We start from the raw sequence: 21744 nt of genomic DNA, 5'->3' as shown, positions 1-21744 counted from the left end.
CGGTCTTATAAGCGCACTTTTTTTGGAAAAAATTCACTTTTTTGAATAAAAAAATAAGACAACAGTAAAGTTAGCCCAATTTTTTTTATATTGTGAAATATAATGTTATGCCAAATAAATTGATACCCAACATGTCATGCTTCAAAATTGCGCCTGCTCGTGGAATGGCGTCAAACTTTTACCCTCAAAAATCTCCATAGGCAACGTTTAAAAAATTCTACAGGTTGCATGTTTTGCGTTACAGAGGAGGTCTAGGGCTATAATTATTGCTCTCGCTCTACCGGTCGCGGCGATACCTCACATGTGTGGTTTGACCACCGTTTTCATATGTGGGCACTACTTGCATATGCGTTCACTTCTGCACGCGAGCTCGTCGGGACGGGGGGGTTTTTAAAAAAAATTTTTTTATTTGTATTATTTATTTTACATTATTTTATGTAAACATCCCTAGTAATAGTAAAAAGCATGACAGGACCTCTTAAATATGAGATCTGGGGTCAAAAAGACCTCAGATCTCATATTTACACTAAAATGCAATAAAAAAAAAAATCATTTTAAAAAAATGACATTGAAAAAAATATGCCTTTAAGAGGCGTGGGCGGAAGTGACGTTTTGATGTCGCTTCCACACAGCAGTGTCATGGAGATGAGTGGACGCCATCTTAACCTCACTCGTCTCCAGGCACAGGAGGGAGACGGATGTGATCTCCTCCACCGCTACCGACGGCTCCGGTAATCGGCGGAGGGCACCGGATTGTGGCAGGAGGGGTGGGGCCCCTCTCCCGCCACTGATAAAAGTGATCTCATGGTGAATCCGCCGCAGGGACCACTTCTATCCGAAAGAGGACCGCCGCACGAAAACTGGGATACTGGGGTTATGGCAGCTAGCTGCTGCCATAACAACGATATCCCCCTTCAAAGTTTGGACGTACATCGGCGTGTGGCGGTCCGGACGTGGTTAAAGCAAATATAGACGTGAAGAACAAATTGGGAATATGGAAAAAACTACCGTTATCAATGGCAGGGAGAATGCAGTTGATGAAATCTATTATACTGCCGAAGTGTCTGTATGTGATGGCACACTCGAAGGTAAAGATACCAAAATATATATTATAAAAATTAAACTCCCAGCTGACTAGGTTTATCTGGGCAAATGGGTGATGTAAATTGAAACTCTCTACGTTACAAAGACCTAATACTGCAGCAGGGTTGGCAATACCAGATTTATATTTATACTATCTGGCGGGACAATTAAAACATTTAAGAACCTGGGTAATGCAGGAACAAGAAACGAGGGTGGAGAAATATTTGCTAAATAAAATGCAGGTAGGAGATCTACTGGCAGTACTGGAAATTACAGAATTAAGAAGGGTTGGAGTAAAATTCCTCTTCTAAAATTGGCCAGGTCAGTTTGGAAGGAGTCAAAAAAACTGATGGGATTTAAATATACCCCACCAGAAATGGCCCTATGGAACAATCCAACGTTCGAAGAATTAGAAATGTTTGAAGACAGTAAATTCTCAAAACAGAAAAAAGTAGCAACTATTGGTCAGATATATAATAATAGTGTCATACGAGAATCTGTGTAAACAATATAACCTCCAAAGCAAACAGTTCTATAGATATCTACAGTTTAGACACTTATTACAGATACAGTTTGGAAGAAAGGAACTAAAAATTTCTAAATACCCCCTTATAGGTATCCTAAGATCGCAGGGACGAAAGGGACTGATATCCAAGTTATATTCACACCTATTACAGAGTAAAATAAGTGGAGATCCGTTGGGTGTGAGGGACAAATGGCAGGCAGTCATCCCAGATATGCGCGATCAGGACTGGGAGGAAATCTGTTCTTCGCATTTGAAAGTATCTCCAGCAATGAACAACAAGATAATTCAATTAAATATAATACATCAGACATACTTGGCACCGAATAGACTGTATAGGATGGGGAGGATGCCTGCGCCAAACTGCACAAGATGTGGGCGGGGGGGGGGGCTGATTTTCTCCATCTGATGTGGCAGTGTGGGAGTATAGGGAGGTACTGGCAACAGGTGGTCAAGAAATGAGGAAAAGTCACAAATAAATCTATTATGGCTACTGTAGAATTATGTGTGCTGGGGGTAGTAAAAGAAAGAGGTTGTGGATATACTAGGATATTTTTGCAAGAAGTATTATTCCTGGCACGAAAACAAATAGTGGAAAAATGGATCCAGCCTAATCCACCTACAATAAATCAATGGGTGAGAGCAGTAAATCAAGTTGTACCATATGAGAGTATATTGTATGAACAAAGAGGAAATGTGCAGAAATATGAAAGGATTTGGGCAAAGTGGAACAGATCATACCTAACAACGGATGCAGGAAGACCTGAAAATATAGTATAAAGTGAATAAGATGGAGAAGGAATTATTGACTATAAGATGGATGAGAAGGAAGGAATGAGTTGTAAGAGTGAATGGTTATGAAAATAGATATACATGCTAATATTTTGGAAGAAAACAAAGGTAAAACTGTCAAATAATCTGTAAATAAGTAAAGTAATACTTATTGTAAACAAATAAGTATTTGTAATAAAGAGTTGTGAAAAAAAAAAAACACTTGAGTGTTGCTTTAGCAGTGTGTTTGGGGTCATTGTCCTGCTGGAACTCTGTCCTAGCCTTAAATCACACACAGAGTGGTACAGGTTTTGCTCAAGAATATCCCTGTATTTAGGACCATCTATCTTTCCCTCAACCCTGACCAGTTTCCCAGTCCCGACTGCTGAAAAACATCCCCACAGCATGATGCTGCCACCATGTTTCACCGTGGGGATGGTGTTCTTTGGGTGATGTGATGTATTGGGTTTGCGCCAGACATAGCGATTTCTTTGATGGCCAAAAAGTAGAATTTTAGTCTCATCAGACCAGAGCATCTTCCTCCATACATTTTGGGCGTCTCCCATATGCCTTTTCGCAAACTCAAAACGTGCCATTTTGTTTTTTGCTGAAAGTAATGGCTTTCTTCTGGCCACTCTGCCATAAAGCCCAACTCTGTCGCGTACGGCTTATTGTCGTACTATGTACAGATTCTCCAGTCTCTGCTGTGGAACTCTGCAGCTCCTCCAGGGATAACTTAGGACTCTGTGCAGCCTCTCTGATTAATGCCCTCCTTGCCCGGTCCCTGAATTTTGGTGTGCGGCCGTCTCTTGGCCAGTTCGTGGTTGTGCCATATTCTTTCCATTTGGTTATGATAGATTTGATGGTGCTCCTAGGGATCATCAAAGATTTGGATATTTTTGTATAACCTAACCCTGACTTGTACTTCTCAACAACATTATCCCTTACTTGTTTGGAGAGTTCCTTGGTCTTCATGGCAGTGTTTGGTTAGTGGTGCCTCTTGCTTAGGTGTTGCAGCCTCTGGGGCCTTTCAAAAAAGGTGTGTATATATGTAAAGACAGATCATGTGACACTTAGATTGCACACAGGTGGACATCATTTCACTAACTATGTGACTTCTGAAGGTATTTGGTTGCACCAGAGCTTTTTATGAGCTTCATAACAAAGGGGGTGAATACATACGCACATGCCAATTATGAGTTTTTTTATTTCTGAAAAATTGTTTTATATATATATTTTTCTAAAAATGTACTTCACCAATTTAGACTATTGTGTTCTGATCCATCACGTATCATTCAGATTACAATAACATTGAACTAAAGGCTGTAATATAACAAAATAGGTAAAAAGCCAAGGGGGTGAATACTTTTACAAGCCACTGTATTCATACCCCTTGATATTTTCCACATTTTTTCATGTATATGTATTTTATTGGAATTGTATGTGATAGACCAACACAAAGTGACACATAATTGTGAAGTGGAAGAAAATTGATAAATGGTTTTCAAAATTTTTTACAAAACAAATCGGAAAAGTGTGGCATTCATTTGTATTCAGCCCCCTTTACTTTGATACCCCTAACTAAAATCTAGTCAAACCAATTGCCTTCAGAACACACCTAATTAGTAAATAGATTCCTGTGAACTGTGTGTAATTTAATGTCAGTATAATAGCTGTTCTGCGAAGCCCTCAGAGGTTTTTTAGAGAACCTTAGTGAACAGACAGAATTATGCAGGCTAAGGAACACACCAGACAGGTCAGGGATAAAGTTGTTGAGAAGTTTAAAGCAGGGTTAGGTTATAAAAAGATATCCCAAGCTTCGAACATCTCACAGAGCACTGTTCAATCCATCATCCGAAAATGGAAAGAGCATGGCACAACTGCAAACCTACCAAGACATGGCCGTCCACCTAAACTGACAGGCCGGGCAAGGAGAACATTAATCAGAGAAGCAGCCAAGAGGCCCATGGTAACTCTGGATAAGCTGCAGAGACCCACAGCTTAGGTGGGAGAATCTGTCCACAGGACAAGTATTAGTCGTGCACTCCACAAATCTGGCCTTTATTGAAAAGTGACAAGAAGAAAGCCATTGTTGAAAGAAAGCCGTAAGAAGTCACGTTTGCAGTTTGCGGGAAGCCATGTGGGGGACACAACAAATTTGGAAGAAGGTGCTCTGGTCATATGAGACCAAAATTTAACTTTTTGGCCTTAAAGCAAAACGCTATGTGTGGCGGAAAGCTAACATTGCACATAACCCTGAACACACCATCCCCATTGTGAAACATGGTGGTGGCAGCATAATGTTGTGGGGATGCTTTTCTTCAACAGGGACAGGGAAGCTGATCAGAGTTGATGGGAAGATGGTTGGAGCCAATCTTAGAAGAAAACCTGTTAGAGTCTGAAAAAGACTTGAGACAGGGGGGGGTTCACCTTCCAGCAGGACAACAACTCTAAACATACAGCCAGAGCTACAACGAAATGGTTTAGATCAAAGCATATTCATGTGTTAAAATGGCCCAGTCAAAATCCAGTCCTAAATCCAATTGAGAATCTGTGACAAGACTGTAAAATTGCTGTTCAGACACTCTCCATCCAATTTGACAGAGCTTGAGCTATTTTGCAAAGAAGAATGGGCAAAAATGTCACTCTCTAGATGTGCAAAGCTGGTAGAGACATATCCAAAAAGACTTGCAACCGTAATTGCAGCCACTGACGGTTCTACAAAGTATTGACTCAGGAGGGCTGAATACAAACGCAAGCTACACTTTTCACATATTTATTTGTAAAAAAATTGGAAAAACATTTATCATTTTCCTTCCACTTCACAATTATGTGTGGGTCTATCACATAAAATCCCAATAAAATTCATTTACGTTTTTGGTTGTAACATGACAAAATGTGGAAAATTTAAAGGGGTATGAATACTTTTTTCAAGGCACTTTAAAAAACAAAGGAAAGGCCAAGTTAGCTTTACCTAGCCTCAGTCTGAAATTCATGGGTGACAATGCAGGAGTACAATTGGGAGATATTGTAATTCCAACCCAGGAAGTGCCAGAACAAGGACCATCAATAGGTGTTATTTTAATAAAACTTGCACATGTTAAAGCTTATATAGGAGTTTATTGACTGGGTTTAGATTTACCTTAAAGGGGGAGGTGGAATAGATGTAGTGGCTAAACTACCCTCCCTTTAGTGGCTAATCTACAAGCCTGCACATTTAATACAATAAAATACAGTATATAGAAAACAAACACATAAAAATATGAGGGAGGCACATTGAAAGTTCTTTCAAGTTAAACACTGCGCAATAAACGTATATTTACACTAATACACTGTACTAATTGTATTCTTTGTAGAGTTCATACATATGACTGCGGGGATGAATCTGCAAACTGGCTGTCTAGTGTTCTTGGGCGCAAATGTCGTTTGATAAGACAGTCATCGATCTTTAGTCGCATTGCAGGTGCAAAAAAGAAAGGTATGTCAATGTCTTATGTTTCCTAAAATAAAAATATTACAATGAAAAGAAAAAAGTTACTAAGAGTACTATGCCACAGCTTTCACAAATAGCAACAATTTCAAGGTTTGTGCGTATTCATTTCAAATGACAAACTGATATCAGTGTTCCATGTTTTATTAATATTTAATACCAAAATAGCATACCTACCTGGTTAAAACTGTTGGTTAGGTACAATTACAGGTAAATTAAAGCCTTCATAGGGGCAGAACCTTAGGGCCTGATTTGCTACAATATGCTATTAGTGAATGGTGTTCACTTCAAACATCCAGTTGTGTTCACGCAGTTTTCAACATTGGATGCTTGCTTGCCATGAAAACTTTACCTGTTCACTTCAATTTTTTTTTAATAAGACCTGAGGAGTTCCCTGCTCAGACTGTAGTAGCCAAAATCAGATCTAAGCTTAGGGTCCATTCAAACCAGATGTAACGGGATGCATTTTTGACTGCACTTCAACTGCATACAGTCCAAAATCCAGGTTATTTTATGGGCATAGTTCACACTATTGCAGTGCAGTGAAAAAGTACAGCCTGCTGCATTGTTCTGCACTGTAAATGCACAGCAATGCATGAAAATGCACAGCAAGGCAGTGCAGTGCACATAAAATCCCAAAGAAGTATGAAGATGGAAGGAAATGCACGCTTAGGAAAAATGCACTGCAAATGCAAAAAAAAAGTGCATGAAATGCACATTGCTGTGAATGCAAAAACGCGCAGTGAACACACTGGTGTGAATGGGCCCAAAAGCTGAATATGTAACTGCTGAAGATGTAATCTGTATGGTTGAAGAAGAACTTCAAATGGAAATGTTGGATATTGTGTAAAAATGATGATCTGTTTAAATGACCAAATTTGGTTAGTTTATGCTTTTACTTATTTTCCTGGTAGTAGAAGAACGGTTGAAGAACAGTGTTTTTTTACAGACATCCTGGTTAAGCATTGATTAAAATAAGGGATTTTCTTTTATCACATTATGGGAACATAGCTTTTATTTCTAGTTAAGGCTTGTCCAGCTATGGCATACTGAAGAAAAAACCTGTGTAGTGTGTTTTTTTTATTGACACTTTTTTCCCTAGGTGAATGGGTAGGGGTACAGTGTACCCCATACTCATCCACATAGGGTGGGGGGCCGGGATCTGGGGGCCCCCTTATTAAAGGGGGCTCCCGGATTCCGATAAGCCCCCCCGCCTGCAGACCCCAACAACCAACGGCCAGGGTTGTCGGGAAGTGGCACTTCTCCTCATCAACATGGGGACAAGGTGCTTTGGGGTGGGGGGGCCGCAGGGTGCCTCACTCCCCCAAAGCACCCACCCCTCATGTTGAGGTCATGCGGCCTGGTATGGTTCAGGGGGGGGGTGCTCGCTCGTCCCCACCCCCTTTCCTGACCGACCGGGCTGCATGCTCGGATAGGGGTCTGGTATGGATTTTGGGGGGGGACCACATGCCGTTTTTTCGGCGTAGGGGGTTCCCCTTAAAATCCATACCAGACCTAAAGGCCTGGTATGCCCCGCAACGGGGCTCGCAAGGCGTCATCCTTGCCGATAAAAGCGGCGAGATTGACTTCCTTTTCTAGTCCTGTCGTACCTGAGTCACGTTCAAAATGAATGGACTTGTTCGTGTGTGGGCAAGTCCGTTCATTTGGAAAGTCCGCCGTAACTCCGTCGGGAACTAGGTCCACCGGAAAGTCCGGTCGTGTGTAGGCAAGTCCGTCCGTAGTCCGGTCATGTGTAGGCAAGTCCGTTTGTAAAAAAATGTCCATCGGAAGTCTGTCAAAAGTCCGTCGGACCATTCCAGTCGGAAAGTCCACCCGTGTGTACGCTGCATTAGTCCGAATTTTAATGGTTCAAAGAATGTCAGGAAAAATGGTCGAACCTCATGCATGTTCTCTTCATCAAATCTGGCCGTCTTTGAAAAAAGTTTGCACACCCCTGTTGTAGGGTAATGTGCTCTTATTGAGTTGATTTTGTATTGTTATATAAGGTCACTGTACTTCTAATACAATGCACTATGTTATACCAATGTATGTATGTACCTTCTTTAGCTTTGTGTATACAAAGGAACATGGGGGGGGGGGATCAAATCCTTAATGGGGTAGTATTGACATAGTCCAAGATGATCCATAAAGGCTCAAAATTGACATGGTCCAAAGACATGTAGACAAATTATAGGTGAATAAAGCACCTCTATGGACCAGGTGGCTTACATCTAAGGGTCCTTAAAGAGTTGAGCTCTGTTATATCTAAGTCATTGTTTCCAATTTTCAGAGACTGTTCAAAGACTGGCATGATACCACTGGATTGGCTTAAGGCCAATGTAGAGCCTATATTTAAACAGGGATCAAAGTCTTTACCAAGTAGCTACAGACCGGTTAGTTTAACTTCTATAGTTGGAAATATACTTGAGAGTTTAATAAAAGACTGCATAGAATAGTTTCTGCTAGAAAATAATATTTTAAGCAATATTCAGCATGGATTTGTGAAAAACAAAAGTTGTCAAAACAAATCTGATTTCTTTTTATGAGGATGTAAGCAAAACGTAGACAAAGGAATGGCTGTGGATATATTATACTTTTGCCAAAACATTTGACACAGTTCCCCACAGAAGCCTAATGTGTAAGTTAAAGACTACAGGCTTAGAAAATTCAGTTTATAAATAGATAGAAAACTGGCTAAAAGACCGTATTCAGAGAGTAGTTAGTGGTTAATGATTCATAGTCTGAATGGTCTAAGGTGCTAAGTGGTGTACCCCAAGGTTCAGTGTTGGGACACTTACTTTTTAACATATTTATAAATGATATAGGGTTTGGGATTAAAAGTACAATATCAGTGTTTGCAGATAACGGTAAATTATGCAGTGGAATACCATCATTACAGGATGTCTCCAACTTGCAAGCCAATCTCAATGCACTATTTTTACATAGTTGGTAAGGTTGAATAAAGACAAAAGTCCATCCAGTTCAACCTGTGTAGGTGTGTGTGTAGAAAAACCATTTCCCATACCCCCTTAAAGTGTTTTCATTAAGATGCATGTCCAAGGGTCTTTTAAAACTATCCATACTTCCTGCTGACACCACCGATTGTGGAAGAGAGTTCCACATACTTACTGCCCTGACAGTGAAAAAAACCCTATGCAACTTACGGTTAAACTACTTCTCTTCCAGTCTCATCGTGTGGCCCTGTGTCCTCTTACACACCCTGGAACTGAAAAGTTTGATACTTACACTGGGATCATCATATCCATAGGCGTGCGCAAGGGGTGTGCCAGGTGTGCCTGGGCACATCCTAATCCTGGAATTGCCAACCCATCAATTGTGGGCAGGTGACAGGTAAGCCGCGATCCTTACTCGCTGACCCCCAGAACCTGGACAGGGTAGGCAGCTGGAGTGGAAATTAAGGGACCGATCTGTATTTTCTTCTGCAGCAGCTGAAAGTAGGCTTCTCCTCCTCTTCCTCCCACCGATATTCAGCTGCCACGGGAGGAAAATACAGAGGATTGGTACCAATGTATGCCACCCCTCTTGTCCCAGTTCCTTTTCTTTCTGCTGCCCAGGTCCCCCTGTGTGCTCACCTGCTCCCCCCCATTGTTTTAGGATGACGAGTGGGGAAGAGGCCGGTTAATATGTCACAAAGGCATATGTGTTGGAGCTTTGAGGTGCACACCCTAATACGATAGGCTGCGCACACCTATGATCATATCACCTCTCAATAGTCTCTTCTCCAGGTAGAAATTTAGCGCTTGTAGTCGTTCTTCATAATTGAGGTCCTTCAGTCCCCATATTAATTTAGTTGCCTTTCTCTGGACCCTCTTCAGCTCCAGCACATCCTTTCTGAGGATTGATGACCAGAACTGGACGGAACACTCCAGATGCGGCCGATCCAGTGTTTTATAAAGTAGCAGAATAATCGTCTTATTAGCATGGATTTAATTCATGCTAATATTCTGCTGGCTTTGGTAGCCACAGCTGGACACCAAATGCTATTGCTTAGTCTGTCTTCTACTTGGACCCCTAGATCCTTCCCCATCCTGGAAGCCCCTAGGGATTCTCCTCCTAAAGAGATTTAACAGTCACATACCGAAAGGCTTCTTCACAGTAAGAACTGTGAAAATGTGGAATAGACTTCCTCAAAAGCTGTTTCTGGCCAGCTCAATAGATTATTGTCATGAATCTGCAGTAATGTTTCATGTCCTGTTTGTCTGCTTACCTCTCTGGTGTGTGTATCAGCTTAGGGACTGTGCCCTCACACTTAAGTGTTTAAGTAATCCTCTCTCAGCATGGTTCCACCTCAGCGTCTAACAGCAAACACTATTTAAGCCTGCGCACTGCAAGCCAGCCTTGCCCGTTCAACAGTTGTGTTTAGGCTTCTGTGTTGCATCCTGCTGTATGTTTATCTCTGACTTCCGTGTACCGACCTTGGCGTATCCTTCTGATCATTCCTGTCTGCTAGGGATGAGCCGAACACCCCCCTGTTCGGTTTGCACCAGAACATGCGAACAGGCAAAACATTTGTTGGAACACGCGAACACCGTTAAAGTCTATAGGACTCGAACATGAATAATCAAAAGTGCTAATTTTAAAGCCTTATATGCAAGTTATTGTCATAAAAAGTGTTTGGGGACCTAGGTCCTGCCCCAGGGGACATGTATCAATGCAAAAAAAAGTTTCAAAAATGGCAGTTTTTTCAGGAGCAGTGATTTTAATAATGCTTAAAGTGAAACAATAAAAGTTTAATATTCCTTTAAATTTCGTACCTGGGGGGTGTCTATAGTATGCCTGTAAAGGGGCGCATGTTTCCCGTGTTTAGAACAGTCTGACAGCAAAATGACATTTCAAAGGAAAAAAAGTCATTTAAAACTACTTGCGGCTATTAATGAATTGTCGGTCCGACAATACACATAAAAGTTCATTGATAAAAACGGCATGGGATTTTCCCACAGGGGAACCCCGAACCAAAATTTAAAAAAAAAAAAATGGCATGGGGGTCCCCCTAAATTCCATACTAGGCCCTTCAGGTCTGGTATGGATATTAAGGAGAACACCGCACCAAAATTTAAAAAAAAAATGGCATGGAGGTCCCCCTCAAAATCCATACCAGACCCTTCAGCTCTGGTATGGATTTTAAGGGGAACCCCGGCCAAAATTTAAAAAAAAAAAATGGTGTGGGGTCCCCCCAAAAATCCATACCAGACCCTTATCCGAGCACGCAACCTGGCAGGCCGCAGGAAAAGAGGGGGGGACAGGAGAGTGCCCCCCTCCTGAACCGTACCAGGCCACATGCCCTCAACATTGGGAGGGTGCTTTGGGGTCCCCGCCAAAGCACCTTGTCCCCATGTTGATGGGGACAAGGGTCTCATCCCCACAACCCTTGCCCGGTGGTTGTGGGGGTCTGCAGGCGGGGGGCTTATCGGAATCTGGAACCCCTCTTTAACAAAGGGACCCCCAGATCCCACCCCCCATGTGAAATGGTAAGGGGTAAAAAAGTACCCCTACCATTTCACAAAAAAAGTCTCAAAAATGTTAAAAAAATGACAAGAGACAGTTTTTGACAATTCCTTTATTTAAAGTCTTCTTCTTTCCATCTTCTTTGGGCTTTCTTCCTTCTTCCTTCGTTATTTAAGAAGTGTCAGAAGAAGAGAAGCGTCACACAGCGGGAGCCTCCCGTGGATGCGGAGTGGCCCAAGAACGAAGCGGGAAAGACGCCGCCGCGGAGGAAGATGCCGGACGAGAGCATCGGAGCAAGAAGCAGAGGATCGGAGGAAGAACCAGAGGAAGAAACCAAAGGAAGAAAGAAGATGGAAAGAATAAAGGAATTGTCAAAAACTCTCTCGTCATTTTTAACATTTTTGACTCCTTTTTTGTGAAATGGTAGGGGAAGATGCTTTTAGGAAGGGGAAGATACTTTTGTACCCCATTACCAATTCAGCGGAGGGGCGGGATCTGGGGGTCCCCTTGTTAAAGGGGGCTTCCAGATTCCGATAAGCCCCCCCGCCCGCAGACCCCCACAACCACCGGCCAAGGGTTGTGGGGATGAGGCCCTTGTCCTCATCAAAATGGGGACAAGGTGCTTTGGGGGGCCGCTACCCCAAAGCACCCTCCCAATGTTGAGGGCATGTGGCCTGGTACGGTTCAGGAGGGGGGGCGCTCTCCTGTCCCTCCCTCTTTTCCTGCGGCCAGCCAGGTTGCGTGCTCGGATAAGGGTCTGGTATGGATTTTTGGGGGAACCCCACGCCATTTTTTTTTTTTTTTGAGCGGGGGTTCCCCTTAAAATCCATCGCAGACCTGAAGGGTCTGCGATGGATTTTGAGGGGGACCCCCACGCCATTTTTTTCTAAATTTTGGTTCGGGATTCCCCTGTGGGGAAATCCCATGCCGTCTTTATCAATGAACTCTTATGTGTATTGTTGGACCGACAATTCATTAATAGCTGCGAGTAGTTTTAAATGACTTTATTTCCTTTGAAATGTAATTTTGCTGTCAGACCTCCCCCAGGTACGAAATTTAAAGGTATATTACACTTTTAAAATCACTGCTCCCAAAAAAACGGCAGTTTTTAAAACTTTAAGCATTATTAAAATCACTGCTCCCAAAAAAACGGCAGTTTTTAAAACTTTTTTTTGCATTGATACATGTCCCCTGGGGCAGGACCCAGGTCCCCAAATACTTTTTATGACAATACCATGCATATAAGCCTTTAAAATTAGCACTTTTGATTTCTCCCATAGTCTTTTAAAACATGTTCCGATGCTTTCGAATTTGCCACGAACACCCCAAATTGTTCGCTGTTCGGTGAAGCTCATCCCTACGGTCTGCTAGTTTTCCTCTGACCTTGGCGTGCCTTCTGACCATCCATGTCTGCTAGTTGCTCCGACCTTGGCTTGTTCTCCTGACTATCCTGTGTTTAACCCTGTACTGCTGCTTCCGCTCTGTCCACCAGAGCCAGTCTGCGAGCAGGAGCTGAGGGACCCCGGAGGCCGTGACCTGGAGTCAGCTGCAGCCAAATCCATCCTCACCACCAGAGGCTCTGATGAAAACCTGCTGGCTCTTAGATTCCGCGTTGGAGCTGCTTTCCTGAACCACCCAAAACTCCCTCCACATTAGTCAGCCGAGGGGTCCACTGACTTAGCGGAGTGCTCCTAACCCCAGCGATGTGCATCTGTCACCTGGCCACAGGTGACCTGACAATTGTTTTAAATAAGGCCTGGATACACTCCTTAATGTACATAATATAACTGGATATTAATTTAGAGGTAATAACACCAGGGGTAGTTGATCCAGGGAATATCTGATAGACTCCAGGGGATCAAAAAGGAATTTTTTTCTCCCACTGGAGCAAATTGGATCATGCTTTAATGCGTTGGGTTTTTTTTTTCCTTCCTCTGGATCAACTGTGGGTAGCGGCTTGTACATATGCGTGTTTTCAATATCTTTTTCTTGTTGGTTGGACTAGTGTCTTTTTTTCAGCCTCACTAACTGTAACTACTGTATGTACCACTATTTTATTAGAAAATACTGAATACCATAAATAAAGAATGCAGACAAAACAAATTAATACATTGAAGGTCAACATTACAATAATGAACTTTAACCACTTCAATACCAGACACTTTCACCCCCTTCCTGCCCAGGCCAATTTTCACCTTTCAGCGCTGTCACTATTTGCATGGTAATTGTACGGTCATGCAACATTGTACCCAAATTAAAGTCTTACAGTTTTTTTCACACAAATTGTGCTTTCTTTTGGTGATAGTTGGGTTTTTTATTTTTTGCTAAATAAACGAAAAAAAGACTAAAAATTTAAAGTTTTAATTAAAAAAAAAAAAGGGGGTTTCCTTTGCTTCGGTTATAAAATTTTACAAATAAATGTCTTCATAAATTTAGACCAAAATGTATACTGCTACATTTCTTTGGTGAAAATAAGCCAAATCAGTGTAAAATATTTTGTTTGTAGGAAATGTATAGAGTCCACAAACTATAGTGTATATATACAGTATATCTGAAAATGTAACAATCTTGATGTATACTGATGGCCTTTAATTTCTTAGGGCCTGAAAATGCCAGGACTGTACAATTACTCCCCAAATTACCCCATTTTGGAAAGTAGACAGCCCAAGGTATTTTGTAAGAGGCATTCCTAGTTTTTTGAAGTTGTAAATTATGTCACTTTTTTTGGAAAATTAAATTTAAATTTATTTATTTTATTTTTTTTACATACTCTCACCAGTGCAGTGCAGCATTATCATATAACTGGTATGGCGGTGATCAGGGATACTGACTGGTGACAGTATGTAAAACAAAAATGTAATAAGTTTTTTTTTTTTTTAATATTTTTTCTTTTTATTACATTTTTTTCTTTTGAACCATAGTAACACTGTAGGTTTTTTTTTTTTTTTTTTTTTTTTTACACACACATCTATAAACTACCATTTTTTTCTGAATGAAATCCATTCACACATCCACTCAACCACACAGCTAATCATATGGTACAGATGGGCTGTGACTGGCCCTGTCTGTACCATGTGATCACTGAGATCAATCACAGAGATCATCATAATAGTACACAATGAATAAAGCCATCCATTGTGTACATTAATAATGCAAATGTTTATGCACATCCATTGTGTACAATTGTCATGTTATCACATGGTAATGGCAGCGGCCCGGTACATTGATCTGTCATCCTCTGTGTCTGGTGGACACAGCGGGTGACAGATCCCACTGCAGTGCGATCCTGGAAGAACGTCATTTGACGTCCACCAAGAACGAGAGAGCCTGCCGTAATTTGTCTATAGGCCGGAGGGGAAGTAGTTACAGTAAATATGGTACAGCAAGCATGAACAAATGAAAAGTTGTATTATAAAATCATCTCAAAGTCATCAATACAATAATGATAAGTATACACAATATTTGTTGACTGGATTTACAAGAACCTCTACCTGCTATTAGTGGAGGACATGTTTGTGGCTTATTAGCTCTTCTCTCTGTAAGTTTGCCAGTCTGAACATTGGTTTAAAACAGTGCATTCTTTATATGTCTGAAGTTTTATCCCTTGCTGTTTGTCAAGGGGGCTAAAGCTGCCCACAGACACAAAAGTGCTGTCATTGCTGCAGTCACACAATCCCATTTCTCTCAGAGGAGCTGACTCATGGGCCATGCAGACACTCTATATGACTGTACTATTGACTCTGCTGACCTTACAAGTTTTTGTCAATGGAGAGGGGTTAGGATTGAAGAGAAATAGGTCCTGCTATCTTTTCTTGGTCAAAATAATAGCAAATTAAACAGGTTTTCATTTTTCCCAACATTGACCCGTTGACATTAGATTGAGATAAGTTTACCTGAAAAAAAACAAACAGGCACTATAGGGAGAATATAAAAATCTGTTATACAGATCTGTTATATATATAAATCTGTATATGTTATACAGTCATTAAAATATGGTACAGCAATCTGAAGTCCAACATTTTTATTTATTTTTTTTGCAAATTCTTTTGATTCTTTTTTTGCAAATTCTTTTGATTGTTTAAAAAAATATATATAATAGTACAAAACAGAACCTCTGGGCATACCCCGGCTCATATAGTTACACAACATAGACAAAGTAAACAACTTAACTAAACTAAACACCCCATAGCTCGCCGCTAACAAATGGCTATGATATGCGTACCCACTCACGGTATACATATATATAGAAAAACATTGACAAGTGCAACACAAAGTCGTGTCAGGAGCATTTAATCAGGCAATGAGCAGGTAGGCAGTAGTCCTGGACAAAGTCTAAGTACAATAAGTTTCCGGGCATAAAAGAGGAGCAACCCCAATAAAGTGCAAATCGCCCTTGAGGGGGCTAAAGCATCTACCAGGCCCAGTATACAGACTTCCAGCTTTTGAGGTACAGGAATAGTGGTAAGGCGGGTAATAAAGTTTATGATCATACAAATAGGTTTGTATGGTAGAGCAGGACCAAATCATATGCAAAAAAAAAACAGCTGAGTCAGCCTGGCAACAGCAACAATGCGGTGTACATTCTGGGTAAATCTTGTGCAATCTATAAGGCGTACAGTAGTATCTGTACAGTATTTTAAACTGAATTAAGTAATCCCTGGAGAAAACAAGGTAAGTAAAAGGCGAGTCCCAAATGTCCTCCCAATCCTATGCATCCAAATGCGGCAGCTCTCTCAACCAAAAGGCACCGGGATTCTCCAAACCATGATGCACAGTCGTTTGCAGGGACTTGTAAATTGTGGATAATGGTTTTTTGAGGGATTTCCCCATGAAGAAGCTGAATTCCAAATTTTAAGGAGTAACACTGAGAGCAACATTTCAAGTAGTTGTAAAGTCTCCACAAGAAACTCCTAATATCCTCTCTTTTTGTGCTACAGTAGTTGCAGTGTTTTTTTGTTTTTTGTTATATGACATTGCTTAATACGTTTTTTTTCAATACTGCTGCTGTGAGTTCACATTGTTTTCTTTGCTGTCATTCCGAGCAGCAGGGAGTCCCGTAGGAGGGGCTGTTATTGCTCACTGATGTATGTAAGATAACAACAAATGAGGACGGAGGAGCAGCTGCCAGGGAAAGCTCAGTCATACAAGCCAGGAGGGAGGAGAAGGGGAGGGACGGGGAGGTGATCAGCTTTACACAGATCACTGAAATATCAAAGAGGGAGAGGGGGAGATACAGACATGGTACACAGAGAGCCAGATTACGAAAGACGTGAAACTGACCACGCTATCAGGGTTGAGCAGCCATGATTAGCTTGGTCAGGTTACAGACAGGAATTCAGGAACAGGCAGGATCAAGCAGGTATTGTACAACATGGAAGACTACATAACATAGCAAGATCACCATATGGTTTATCGAGGCTTAAAGAGACAGGAAACTTTTTATTTGTTGTTTTTAGGTTTACAAACACTTTAAGCATTGATCTAGCTTGAATAGTCTGGATATGGTGCCTCTGTATGTTTAGAGTGGAGGAATCTTGGATTTCTCTATTGATTCCTTCCATGCATAAAGGCATGAACATTTGTTGATTGACAGAGTATAATGCTGTTTCATTAAGCCCGATAATCATTTGTTCATCAAAGGCAAAAGTTTTTATATTTCAGAAATAGAGACTTGGTAGAAGGTCATTGGGACTGTTAAAGCTTAGCAGTGAAAAAATAAATTTATAGAATAAAGTCACAATAAATATTATCATGTTTAGAACTTGTATAGCATTAAGTTAACCCTACTACAAGTACCATTTCTGTAATATATTAAATAGTAAATTATTTCTTCAGGTCTGTTGGAGGCAACATTGCCCTCACTATCTTTAGTCAATGAAGCCCAATACCTTCTTGTTAACACAGCAAGTATTTTTCAACTAAGTCAACAAATCCCATTAAGGTAAGATGGTCTAAAGTGAAAATAAATCATTTTTCTAATTTGAACTGAAAAATTAGCTGTTGCTCTCTATATACAAATCATAAAGGGTAAGTTACACAGTAGTGGGGTCTATAATGAATCATTAGTGTTTATGCCATGCTGGAGTTGTGGACAGTTAAAGAGAACCTGTACTGATAGACCTAAATTAATCTGTGTGTTGCCCTTACATAGCAAAGCAACATATCTACTTTAATGTGCCCCATCTCAGCTGCCTATTCCTACCTTTACTTTGCTCACCCAGCACTCCATCTAGGAGTAAAGAAAAACAAACCCTTGTATAATGATTATTATTATTATCATCATATAAACACAGTGCTTTACAGAATAAAGACCCACCCACTAAAGGAGCTGCTCACCACATGTACAGAGTCGGCTGTAACCATGGCAATGACACGTTTCAGGGCCACATCCCTTTCTCAAATTAATTTTTCAAGTGAATTTTTCTAATTTGCGCTGGGAAAATGAGTGCATTCCAGAGTGCAGAGTTTATATTTAATTTTACCAAGAGATTAGCAGCTAGATGTAACTAAGCCTTTTTTTTTTTTAAACCCTCACATTCACTATTTATCTTGCATGTATAAGTGTTAATTAACATCCTTATTATGGACAAGTGACTTATTACATTTCTACTATATTTTAAATTATTTATAGGTAAATCTGCTTGGGCTGCTTGGATACCCCAAGGGTTGAGTAAATCTTGTTGAGAGTTCTTTTAGAGGAGACTTTGAGGCACATCCTAGTGAAGTCCATAGAGGGTGAATCTTGTTGTTAAATTCTGGCCATTTTTATGGCTAATAGGCAAACTATTGTCAAAAAAGACATGGAAAGCTGGGCCCTACCATGCTTTTCGATGCAGCATAATATTGCAAAAAGGGACTTTTTGCACATAGGATAGCCCATTAAAAATAATGGACTGCCCTATAGGGGACATGCGGAAATTGCATCTGCACGGTGTGAACTAGGCCTTAATGCTTAAGCACGCCCATTTTTTAAAAAGCTGTCGTTTAGTATTTTTGGGGGGAAAACAGCACTCATTACTTACCTACAATGGTGTGTACCCCATGACCTGCAGGCTGCTGCTTACTGTAATGCTGCATACACACGGTCATAATTTCCATCAAAAAAAGTGTGATGGGAGCTTTTGGTCGGATATTCCGACCGTGTGTATGCTCCATCCAACTTTTTCTGTCTCAATTTCTGCCAGCAAAAGATTGAGAGCTGGTTCTCTATTTTTCTGACGGAAAAAGTTCTTGACGTAAATTCCATTCGTCTGTATGCAGTTCCGACGAGCAAAAAAAACACGCATGCTCGCAAACAATTCGACACATGCTTGGAAGCATTGAACTTCATTTTCTCGGCTCATCGTAGTGTTGTACGTCACCACGTTCTTGACGGTCAAAAGTTCAGAGAACTTTTGTGTGACCGTGTGTATGCAAGCCAAGCTTGAGCGGAATTCCGTCGGAAAAACCATCCAAGATTTTTCCAACGGAAATTCCGCTCGTGTGTATGGGGCATATTGCTTCCTGTAATACAGATCCTTCACTGCTGCTCTCTCTGCTTATACAGATTGATTAATATTGTATCCATCCCCTTCTGTAGTTTTCACTGCTAATTTTACAAGGTAGAATTTGTGGTGCACACAGATACTGTATATTCCACATGAGCCAAAAACGATATAAATCCACTCTAAGTGAAAGTTCTCGTGCCTGGAGTTCAGCTTTACCTCGCAGTTATTAAAACCTAATTGCAGCCAAAATGTTTCTTTCGGCTTAGTTAGAACCTCTCTCAGATTTAAATTGTTCTCTGTATTTCTCACTTCTTACCCTAAAAACACTCTCTCACATGGATCACTTAGATGGGAAGTGTGTGAAAATTTACAACAGGGAAAGTAAAAACTTTAAAGAGACTCATACAAGTTGTGTTGCTGTGCCTTCTAGGGAGACTTTCTTTCACTTTGTAACTCAGTGACAAGGAACAAAAAGTGAAGAAAGATCTCTCCAACAGGGGTGGAGGCAACATGTCCCTACTCTGAAAGTGTGAAACATTTATTAGCTGGAGTTTATATTTAATAATCAATGCCTCATACTATTTAAGGAACTTTTTTTTTCCGTGTTTTAATAAATGATGATTTAAAAACATTTAGGTCTGATGTAGCAGCATTATCTGGAGTTTTTTCCTTAAACCACAAGTCACTTACCAACCAGCTATGAAACTTTTAATTTGATTGGTGACATACCTCTTGTGTCTATGTTCTTTAGATGCAGTGTGACATATCTAAATAGTCTTCTTTGTCTTTGTCTTAGTGACCAGACAGATCACACAGAAGAAAATCATATTGATCAGATGACCCAACGATTCCGTGCCAACCTGGTAATGGACAGCAACATACCTTTTCAGGAGGAGGAGTGGGCAGAGGTTTTCATTGGAAGTTTACATTTCCAGGTACTTTTCTGCATTAGTTTACAGATTAGGACAATTGTTTAGCTGGTCATTTAATACTTAATAATCTATTATATGATGGCTAGAATTGTTCCTGAACAACTATATCATGTCCCCAGATCTGTATGGCAATGTCAGTAACAATTTATGCCTAAAGCCGGCCATACATGGATCAAAATTTTTAATTTCAATCCATGTATGGGCTGGATGGTTGTACAACCAGCCTATCAGTTTTTTTCAGAATGATCAGTGCCGCCGGCTATAGCCAGCAACACTGATCAGTGTATTCTGAAGGCTCCCCGGCTGTCAGAATAGTATACTGCAGTGGGAATTAATCCCCACATTCACATCAAATGTGTGTATAGGGGAATCTGCTCATTTTTTTTAGTTCAGCCAGCTGGTTTATTGAAAAAAATTATTCCTATATGGCCAGCAGAAAGATGCTGAGTTATTTACTACTAGATAATTATGTTAACCTCTTGATGTCCACATAAAGCATATGTGAATTGACAAAGAGGGTGGACTTTAATACGTCTACATCTCTCAAAACTAATCTATACTAGAAAACAGTAGTTAAATATTCATAATGTTTTCTAATGCTGGAGAGTCTAAAAATCAGATGCAATATATTTGCGTAATTTTCACCCCTAAAGAGTATCAAGTAATAAATACTCAAAAATAATTTTCCAAAGTAACTCAAAACCCATTCCCACAATGCATCATGGTCTCTGAATGAGCTGTAGAATCCTGTCGTTCAACTGCTTCACCACCCATTCACAGAATACGATGTATTGGGAGTGAACAAGTGTCAAAATTTTTCTCAGAGGCTGCTGTAGCAACAGGTGTAAGGGGGCAAGGAATAATGAACAGAGGACAGGGAGCTGGGTTTCCTGGGGGCTACTATGCACAAAATGTCCCTCATGTAAGTTGCGGGTGATTTCCCTGGCCTGGGGGACACAGTTGCTGCATAGCCACCTATAGTAATGAATGACTGTTTGTGGGTATACTCTGGTGTACACCCAGTCATGCATACTGTATGGGTGTACTACCTTGGAAACAGATTGTCTGCATACAGAGACATTTGGCTTTACATGTGCAGGTTTTTTGCAAATACCAGCCTAGCTATGTGTACAGCAGCATACAACCATTCAGTACTATGGCGTTGGCTGTACAAGCAGATGTACCTCCTGGGCAGGGAAATATGCCCCCAATTGGCACTGTACAGCTCCATGCTCTCATGTGCAGGGATTTAAATTTAGTATAACAGAGCTTTTGTATGATCTATTTACTCATAGCTAATAACTCATTTAGGGCCTATGTTGATTGGCTTTAGTTTGCTTTAAGCAGGTTTTGCATTCCCATAGTCTAGGAGAAGGTCAACTACACGTCAAATGTACCTGTCAATGAATTCTGAATTATCTCTGAAGCATCTCAAACTGATGTCAATCTGATGCTCTCTACACAAGCCCAAAGCCCGTTGACAAATGCACTTTATTCTAATTGACAATTGCCAAGTCTATATAGTGCATGGTATCAAGCTACCGGAATTAGCTATGTTAAATAAAGAACAACATATGAAATATATATAAATTCAAAGAATATGTAGCACTGCCCCCTTGAGGACTGCTTAGATTTACCTACTCATCTGCATCATCGTGACCCTGAGAACATTCCAACCCACCTGACACTCTGGGTTCAGACATCTTTGCACCACCTTAAAGTAATAAATCAAACCACTCAATGAGTTTATATTCTATTAACCTTTACTGAATAACTCAAGGAAGATTTTGTTGCACAAAAGAGGTAATAGATCAACTGAACTTCGGATAACAGTCCTAGTTCAGAAGAAGAATTCCTCCGCAATATTACAAGTTAAGACAATCTGGAGATAACAGTATACTTATATATAGGTATGTACAATGTAATACCACTTGAGCATGATCTGAAAAGGATAGGCAAGAGTTAAGCACTAATTCTGGCAAATCTTCTAAA

General features: G+C 40.6%; 1 protein-coding gene across 1 annotated transcript in view; it reads left to right on the top strand.

Annotated features, from left to right (window-relative positions):
- Window positions 1-21744, top strand: part of MOCOS (molybdenum cofactor sulfurase) — a 1002829-nt gene that overhangs the window by 915537 nt on the left and 65548 nt on the right. The window contains exons 11-13 of the mRNA XM_073630796.1: window positions 5734-5855; window positions 17169-17274; window positions 19617-19755. Coding sequence (XP_073486897.1) covers window positions 5734-5855; window positions 17169-17274; window positions 19617-19755 — 367 coding nt within the window. The remainder of the gene's footprint in view (window positions 1-5733; window positions 5856-17168; window positions 17275-19616; window positions 19756-21744) is intronic.

Source organism: Aquarana catesbeiana, linkage group LG05 (genome assembly GCF_042186555.1).
Source record: "Aquarana catesbeiana isolate 2022-GZ linkage group LG05, ASM4218655v1, whole genome shotgun sequence".
Taxonomy (NCBI): Eukaryota; Metazoa; Chordata; class Amphibia; order Anura; family Ranidae; genus Aquarana; species Aquarana catesbeiana.
The sequence above is the reverse complement of the archived record's forward strand: the minus strand, read 5'-3'. Positions and strand labels throughout refer to the sequence as shown.